The sequence below is a fragment of the Aedes albopictus genome, chromosome 3 (assembly GCF_035046485.1).
Source record: "Aedes albopictus strain Foshan chromosome 3, AalbF5, whole genome shotgun sequence".
Lineage (NCBI taxonomy): Eukaryota > Metazoa > Arthropoda > Insecta > Diptera > Culicidae > Aedes > Aedes albopictus.
The window spans coordinates 18,711,506-18,720,632 of record NC_085138.1 but is presented as its reverse complement, the minus strand read 5'-3'; the positions used below and the strand labels follow the sequence as shown (position 1 = coordinate 18,720,632).

Here is a 9,127-nt window from a genome sequence, read left to right as displayed (position 1 = left end):
CTGTGAACGCTTTCAAAAGGAACGATTAGAAACGGATTTGTGCGGATATTTGCGCCCACTTTTGTTTATCCTGTCAACAAACTGTCAAGTGAGCTGTCAAATGTCTAGTCTAGTCTAGTCTACACCTACACAGCCATTCATTGAAAGAATCCTGGAAAATGATAGAATCGACTACTTCTATAATTTTTCTTGTCATTATCAATGCTTGCAGCACAAGTCAAGTGCCAAGTGAGCTGTCAAATAAGAACAAAAACAAATAACTTTGATAGCTTTAGCCTCGCTGCGCAGTTCAGTAGCCATGCTACGCACTATAAAATGAAATATAAACTAGCAAGCTCGCTAGCAAGTAAGTTTTTTTTTATCAAACAATCATTCTGATTTATTACGGAAATGAATCTTCGGCGAATTGGCACTCTGAGATCAATCACTTCTCATTTTTCACTTGTAAGCTTCCCCAAGTAACCATTAAGCCCTAAAAATGGCATCATATCGGTTCTATAGTCGAATATAGAACCAGGGTAACAGAGCTGATAGGTTCTATATCCTCCAATAGAGCTACTCAAAAGCCACTTTTGGCGCATTATTCGGCTGATATACGGCCAGCTCCGAAAATCCGTTCCGAGTCTCTGAAGAGCAAGCTGTCAAAAATTGGGACAAGGAAAAAAGAAGAAAAGATTTGTTTATCTGCTGTCCTTATCTCTCAGCTTGTGCACCCATTTCAACTGATTTTTTTGCTGCTCGATGCAGATTCCAGATTAAGTCCTCGAGATATTCTTCTATTCTACGTCTAATCTCGCCACGCTTCCCATCTGATCCACCGATGTATCTTGGATTTTGGTTGCTAAGAACCGTATTTAAGCAAAGGAAAATTTCCACGAACCGGGAAGAAATAGTTCCGTACAAAAGCCCGAGTGAAAGCTAATCCAATCCGAAAAATCGGATGGTCATGATAAGGTTGTTCGCGCTGAAATGAAGATTGGAGAAATGTTGTTCGGTTGCATAGGAGGAGCGAGATGGGATCCGTTCTATGTATCTAATGAGGATGAATAGAAGCTGTTGTGGAGTTTCTCGAAATTGGGGAAGAAAAATGTGTGACGTTACCATTGAGGAGGGGAAATCACCTTATGTGATACGGGGGAAGTTGAAAACGATCGACCATAAATCTAAACGAAAAACTGCCTCCAGATAACAGGTAACAGCTACCATGGTCCAATCAAGTAGGGCCTTTCAAAAAACTCCTCGGGTCAACAGTTACCTGCCAGGATCCACTGAATGCAGCTTCTTTTAAAACGCTTTTCTTCCAAAAATTCTCTCCTGTTTCTCATGATCGTCCATCGTTCAGTTTCTTTTTTTATTGAAATTTGTTTTGACTGATAAAAATGTCAGGTATGACAAGCCGTTCAACAGCACTGACAGCCGTCGCATTCGGCTTATAGGCACAGGGCCTGCTAGCCCTCTAAGATAGCCTTATATACCCATATACGGCTTACTTTAGTGCTTACGGTTTTCAGTGCCTATAAGCTTTTGAAAACGTTGTGTAGAGCTTATTAGCACTGAAAAGCTGTTGGATAGCCTTTTTGGTGCTTACAACAGTGCTTAGTGGTTACCTGGGTCTTCATCCAGTGCTTGAGCTTGAATTCAAGCTGTCCACTTTTCCATCTCGGATCGCCAGTAACACATCCGAAGCCACATCGTAGTCCAGCACCCGGACGGTGTACTCGTCGATCTCTTCCTTTCCAGTGTGCATACCGACCGTCGATTCGGCGCGGCACATCCTCCACGATCCGCACCACCTATTAGAAAAAAGTATTGAGTTATTGATAGAAACGGCGACATGCCAACTCCGAATACTTACGTCGCAAAATGTCCCTAAAAATGGAATCCTTGCTGGTCTCCCATTTCTCCTGAAACTCATGCGGGTTTTCAAAAATGCAAAACGAAAATGCGACCAGTTGACACTTGTTTTCTTAAAGCGGTCGAGAAAACAAACACTAATTCGTGCTACTGTATGTCAAACTGTTAGATAATAGTAATCTGCAATAAAATTTGCGTGTGTAAGTGTGAAATCCAAATATCCAAACAGATCGTTTGACATAATGTGAAGATATATTTCAACAGTATTTTGGGTAACGCGTTTATTCTACACGGAAAAATATTATAACCCAAAGAATAAGTTTTAAAAACTCAAATTTGACTAAACTGCTTAAAGTTTTAACTCAAAGTTGGGTTGTTTTCTCCCTCGCCCCACCGCAATGTTTTCGAAAACAAAGAGAGAAGCACCGACTCATCCGCTGCTCTTCCGTGGAAGAAGCCAAATTTGGGTTTTCTTGAGTTAACCCAAATTTGCGTCAATTGAGGCCTCCGTTGGGTGAAAATAACTTACCACTGGGTTAATTTTTTTGCCGCTCTCAAACGAGAACTACTCACTCGCCACTATCGCTGTTTGACGCAAATTTGAGTAATTCCACGGAAGACCGGGATTGCGTCAAAACAACTTAAATTTGGGTTCATTTGTAGTTCCGTGTATATACTCAATTTTGAGTAAAATCGACCCAAATATTAAGTAGTTTGGATTTTCCGTGTGCGCATTTAGTGCACTGAGAAAAAAAATCTAGTAACATTAATAATTCAACCATGTTTAATTTTACCATGCCCAAAAATAGTTATGACTAACATAATATCAGTGATGACTACTATGTTTTCCTTGCAATTACTATGCCTTTAAGATCATGCGCATGGTAATCAGTACCATCAAACGTGGTTATCTTAATAACGATGTTCGTGATTCTCAGAACCATGTTCATGTTCCCTACTAATATTCTCATGTTTAGTGTTACTATCTCCGAAAGTTGTTTTCATTATCAGCGATTTCCGCAGACATTTTTTTCTCAATAAGTTGTTTGCGAAATAGAGACGTAGTTTTTTGGTAAATTACTGGTGAGTATACTTAACGATTAATGTTTTTTGAACGCTAGCAAAGTCAATCTAATTCTATCAGGAACAACAGTAACTCGACCAACGATGTTTCCACCTACAGTAGGTTACCGGATTCTGAGCCTTCAGGACTTCCGGCAGAAAATCTAAAAGTTTCGTCGCCACTGCTGTTTTTCCGAAACAGACTTCATAGAGTCTAGGAGTAGGCCAACAAAAAGCTGGTCCCAAGGAGAAGAATGATATGGAACTTTAAAAACGGGAAAGAGGCGAAAAGTTGGTCACGATGTTGTTCTGGAAATTCCGCCACATCCTCTAATACATTTTCAATCATTCATAGGCTTCATAAAACCGCTCGTTTCCGAAGGAATCCGGAATCCCTTTTGTATGCATGATAAAGAACCGTAATGGATTGAACCGGATAAATAAGATGTTTCGTTCGAGGTTACACCATCAATAGTAACAAATGCACCGCGGATGGACTTCGGTGTGATTTTTCCTTCGGTTGGAGTTTCTCGCCGCAGGACATCAGTCAACCAATCGCGCCACCTGAAACCCTGAAACCAAACGGCATGAAGCTGACCACTTCTTCCTTTACCGCGCATCACCCAATTCAGCAGCTAGAATTCCCGAACGACATCGTTAAACCCCAGATGGATATTCCACAGTATCTTCAGCATAACCTCCATCTTCCCCAAGGTATTTCAGGCGCTCCCGGAGCATATTCATTTAATCAGGAAGCAATTCTGGAGCTCGATTTGAATAGGTCGTATGTGCTTTTGTCGATTAAAAATTCGATCGATTAGATTCACTTATTATAGCGAAAACCGTTGAAATTGAGCAAAGTTGATACATACAGCAAAATCCTCACAAAACAGGCTTTCTGTTCCATCATTAAAAGTTGGCAAAATATCTGCCATATTGCTACAATGACTAAAATAAACTGATCGAATTTTATATCGACAAAAGCACATACGACCTATTCAAATCGAGCTCCAGAATTTTGTGTATTTCTGGAGCTCGATTTGAATAGGTCGTATGTGCTTTTGTCGATATAAAATTCGATCAGTTTATTTTAGCCATTGTAGCAATTTGGCAGATATTTTGCAAACTTTTAATGATGGAACAGAAAGCCTGTTTTGTGAGGATTCTGCTGTATGTATAAACTTTGCTCAATTTCAACGGTTTTCGCTATAATAAGCGAATCCAACTGATCGAATTTTTGATCGACAAAAGCACATACGACCTATTCAAATCGAGCTCCAGATTTATCTTAATGGAAAGCAATAAACTTAATTTATTCATCCTTTTTTGCACTTTTCTTAAATGTAAACAACAAAGACGACACTACTATTCCACCACACACATGGTAACAAGTACCATAATGCCATAGTCAAACGTACTATGCTGTTTCTCACGCACATAGTAAAATAAACTACGTAGAGAGGTTCAATGCTACCATGAAATGTAAATAAAAAGCAACATGGTAAATATTGCGAATCTTTTCTGAAATCCGCATACCGGCCAACAACTCGTGCGCCGACAGCCCATGCGCCGGGTTGTGCGCCATACAAAATGTAAATAAACAAGTGTCAAAATGGTTCGCGCCAAGAGCTTTATCTCTCTTATGCCTGGTTTAGACTGTTCAATTGAAACGAGCATGTGAGTTGCAAACTTGTCAAATATGTTCAATCCAATGGAATGACGTGTTTAGACTGAGCAAATGACTTGGGTGTCCACTTGCATGCTCTTGGATGCATCTCGATTGAAGCAAGTGTTTACATTGTTCAACTCGTACGGTGCGTAAGCAAACTGAATTGAATTCAGCTCATTTGACAGATGACTTGAATTCAGCTCACATGAATCGCGTGTTCAGACGGGGCAAGTGAGATGATTTCGTTTGACTTGAACAAAAAAGTTGAACATGTTCAACTTTCGTTCAGGTCAAGTCAGTTGCTCATCTGAGATGAATGGTGGTGTTTACACGTTCAATTCGCATTCAATTGGGCATTTTCCATTGACTTGAATCAAGTGACTTGCTCCATGTAAACCAGGCATTAGGGTTCGGTTCCATTTTTTGTCTAAAACATTGAACTTCCTTATGTCTGGAAATAATGTACAACAATGATATTATTGACGGTAGCAACGCTTTTACTTCATTAAACCACTGATTAATAGTGATTTGGCTAGTGAAAAACTTGGCGCATAGACAATCGGCGCACAAATTGTGCGCTGGTGTGCGGATTTGAGTTAATCGTCGCAAAGCGCCCAACACACATTATACCCTGGCGCGCAACCTAGAGGTCGAAGAGAAACTTGTCGAAATGCTAAAAATTCTCGAGAAGCTCAATAGAACCCTGCGCATGGTAGTTTCAAGAATGAATCATGGTCTACCAAAATCAAGTGGTAAAAGTGTTTTAATTTCACCCTCGATTTTGTCAGCGTTACTATGCCTGTTTTTTCAGTGTGCGCATTTGCCATAACTGCTCGATTAATTTTGACAGGTCGGAACAACTGCGAGCGGTAAAAAAAGCAGGACCGAGCTTGAGGATTTAAACATAAACAAAATCCATCATAGCAGAGGTCATCAGAGTGCATCAGTTTCATCGAAATCCTGAAAAACAGGTGAATAATTTCAATAATTATTATTTTTGTTGTAATGATTATTAATCGACATCTTCTCTTCAATATAATCCACCAAACCAACCAGACCAGATATGCCTCGTTCCTATTCCCGTTCGCCGTCTCGCTCGAGGAAGCCCTCCCGGCGGCGATCCCGGTCAAAATCACGCGACAGAGATAAGTACTCGAACCGCAGCAGCGATTACGACAGGTACCGACGCAACGATGACCGTTCGTCAAAGTCCCGTTCAACAGTATCCGCAGCAGCATCTTCGTCATCCAAGAGAACTGGCAGCCACCATTCGCACCGGCATGGTCATCGTGATCGCGGTGATCACCGTCATCACCACAAAAAGTCCTCCACTGGCCAGGACTATCGCAGACGAAGCCAATCGAATGATCGTGACCGTGAACGGCGGGAACGGGACCGGCCACGGAAGCGTTCTAATTCGAGGGAACGGTACTCTAAGAAAAGGGATGCTTCCAGCAGTTCATCCAGTAGCAGCAGCAGCAGTAGCGGAAGTAGTTCCGGCAGTTCCAGTTCGTCCAGTAGCTCAAGTTCTTCGACGTCGAAGAAATCGACGGAGCAAAAGTCAAAGGAATTTGTGTTCAAATCAATGGAGGAGAAACTCGAACCACAACCAGACAGTAAGGCGGATGTTCTGGAAAAGTTGAATGCCGATGAGTTTGTTCCGCAGGCGTTCGTGTCGACGAAGAAACCGGCTGCAAATCAGACCGGAGGAAATATCGTGATAGATTTGGCTGCACAAACCATTAAGGTTCCCAAGGCGGAAGAGGAACAAGCTGAGGATCCGTTGTTCCACCCTCAAGTAAGTATAATAGAAAATTTTATTCTTAGATGAAAGGAGAATATCGTTACTTCCTTTTCCTTGCTGTTTGTGATTTGACAGTGGTTTTAAAATTTAAACCTTCTGTTTTACAGTTCTTTGGAAATGACGACGAACGAATGACCCGATGGATTCGCAAACTGCTGTTTATGAGACAAAATGCATAAACTTGAAATACATAAATTTATTCAAAATCGCTTAACTACTTTGTACACAGTTCCTACTCAAAACATATCTGAACCGGTTTTCCTTGCTCGGATCCAAGCCTCATCAGGCGTAAGCTGCTCCGCCTCCGACGGCTCCTTGGGGGTTCCATCCTCGTTCAAATTTCCTCCCTTGAAGTCATCTATCACCTTCTGGGCATACACGGCGTTGAACAGATCTTGACTGGTGAACTCCGACTGGATGACATCCGGGGCCCGGTAGGACACGTACGGTTTCATCTTGCACCCCTCCAAGCTGGGCACGATCAGGTCCGGGATTTTTTCCGCAATTTCGTGGTATTGTCCCCCGCGGGTCACTCCCGTATCACGAACGCCTCGCTTGTCGATCGGCATGTCGGGATACTGTTCCGGATTGGCGGCTCGCAGTCGTTTGAAGATGCGTGTTCCACGCTTGTTGTAGAGCAGGAATTTACGGAAATTGTGCTTACCAGCAGCAGCGGCCGTTGTGCTGATACCTCGCCGGATTATGTTCAGCATTTTGGGGATGAAATTTCGCGGATTTTTCTGGACTTTCGAAAAAGTTTTGTTTTTGTGAGATATGTCGACGACCAGAGTGCCTCGCGTTTTGCGTATTTGACAGATGACGTAACTGATGGACGTCGGCGTCGCGGGGAACTTTTTCATTTACCGCATGCAGTAAAATGAACATTAGGGTGACCCAACGTTTCAAATGGAACACTGCTCAATAAGTAATGAATATGATAAATTGGTGGCAATGGCTATCCACAATAAGAAAACATCTAAAAAAATACTATTCTTCCACTCAATTAGTACTAAAAATCTCTAAGTTCAGTCTAGTTTGTTTCAAGTTTGCTCAATAATTCGAATTTGGATTATTCCTAATTTGAATTTATTTAGCGTGTGGCCGTAAGACCGCAAAACCAAAACAAACCACACTATCAAGTGATTTCAACATCAAATGTGAACAAATTTATCATAAAATTAGCCCAAAAATGTTTAAATATTCGTTAGAAAGGCTGATGTCCCATAAAAACTTGTGCAAATTGAGTCAATTTCGATGTATGTCCCATACACCCACCAGCATCAAGGATGTCACGAGCGGGAAGCACCAAGCCGGGGACCAGATCAACATTAAGGTAAGATCACGTACAGTGTGACCATGTCTTAATCCCAAAATGAATCATCACGTTTTCCGTGCTACAGGGTTGGGTTAAATCCGTTCGCAAGCTGAAGGAACACGTTTTCCTGGATACAAACGACGGCTCATGCAGTCAAAACCTGCAACTGGTGGTCAGCAAAGCCCAGCTCAACGGAACTGCCTACGGATCCTCCGTCAATGTTAGTGGGACCCTAGGACTCACTCCGAAAAATCAGCACGAGCTCAAAGTCGAACAATTGGAAGAACTCGGCAGTTGTCCTCTCACCGAAGGGTATCCTTACTATCCGAAGAAATCCTACCCACCGGACTACATCCGGAATCATCTTCATCTGCGGCCGCAGGTTTCCTCTCTCGCTGCGACTTTGCGCGTTCGGCATCACGCAACAAAATGCTTCCACGACTACCTCGATCGGAAAGGATTCTTCCAAATTCACACTCCCATCATCACGTCCAATGATTGCGAAGGAGCTGGGGAAGCATTCCTGGTCCGACCGGCTAATCCAGAACTGCTCAAGCAAATGGCCAAGAAAGACGTTCCGCTAGACCGAGCCTATTTTGATCGGCTGGCTTACCTGACCGTATCCGGCCAACTGCACCTGGAAGCAATGAGTCACGGATTGGGGAAGGTTTACACCTTTGGTCCAACGTTCCGCGCGGAGAATTCCAAATCACCGATTCACTTGAGCGAGTTCTACATGCTGGAGCTCGAGGAGGCTTTCATGGACAACCTGAAGGATTTGATGAACCGAATCGAATCCATGCTTAAACATGTAACTAAATCACTGCTAGACGTTGCCTCGGAAGATGTGGCCGCCGTCAGGAAGCTGACCACCGATTCCACCTTAGAGGATAGCTTCCGATGGTTGGACAAGCCTTACCCTAGAATCACCTTCCGGGAAGCCATCGACCTGTTGGAGCAAAACCGATCCAAGCTGAAGTCCCCCGTTCGTGCCGAGGAAGGTATCAACAAGGAACAGGAACTGTTCCTGGTGAGCCACCTCCAATGTCCCGTGTTCGTGACGGATTGGCCGAAGGCGATCAAATCGTTCTACATGCGGCAGAATCCCACCGATCCCGAGCTAGTGGATGCGTTGGACTTCCTGGTGCCGCACGTGGGTGAGCTGGTCGGGGGAAGTGTCCGCGAAAATGATTACCAGCGGTTGAAGGCAAAACTGCCGGATCAGGAAGCACTGAAGTGGTACTTGGAGCTGCGCCAGTTTGGATCCGTTCCAACGGCTGGGTTCGGATTGGGGCTGGAGCGATACCTTTGCTGGGTGCTGAATGTGCACAACATTCGGGATGTGATACCGTTTCCGCGGTGGGCCCATAACTGTGGTATGTAATTAAGTGAGAGAGGAAATGAACGCAGTTCTGTTACGTTG

At 43.3% G+C, this 9,127-nt stretch overlaps 3 protein-coding genes across 4 annotated transcripts; 2 read left to right on the top strand and 1 right to left on the bottom strand.

Annotated features, from left to right (window-relative positions):
- Positions 1-5,418: 5,418 nt before the first annotated feature.
- On the top strand, positions 5,419-6,603 carry LOC109418254 (DNA topoisomerase 1). 2 transcript variants are annotated; one of them, XM_019692411.3, is made up of 3 exons: positions 5,419-5,556; positions 5,642-6,383; positions 6,497-6,603. In XM_019692411.3, the coding sequence occupies exons 2-3, from the start codon at positions 5,649-5,651 to the stop codon at positions 6,566-6,568; spliced, it is 807 nt and encodes a 268-aa protein (XP_019547956.2). In that variant the 5' UTR covers positions 5,419-5,556; positions 5,642-5,648; the 3' UTR covers positions 6,569-6,603. The 2 variants fall into 2 exon arrangements, with proteins under 2 accessions (XP_019547956.2, XP_019547957.2); XM_019692412.3 differs by having other exon boundaries at positions 5,498-5,556; positions 5,647-6,383.
- Positions 6,566-7,212, bottom strand: LOC109428035 (large ribosomal subunit protein mL41). The gene has a single exon (XM_019703700.3). The coding sequence runs from the start codon at positions 7,100-7,102 to the stop codon at positions 6,626-6,628; it is 477 nt and encodes a 158-aa protein (XP_019559245.3). The 5' UTR covers positions 7,103-7,212; the 3' UTR covers positions 6,566-6,625.
- A 289-nt stretch (positions 7,213-7,501) lies between these two features.
- Positions 7,502-9,127, top strand: LOC109428033 (probable asparagine--tRNA ligase, mitochondrial). The gene is made up of 2 exons (XM_019703697.3): positions 7,502-7,722; positions 7,790-9,127. The coding sequence occupies exons 1-2, from the start codon at positions 7,579-7,581 to the stop codon at positions 9,086-9,088; spliced, it is 1,443 nt and encodes a 480-aa protein (XP_019559242.3). The 5' UTR covers positions 7,502-7,578; the 3' UTR covers positions 9,089-9,127.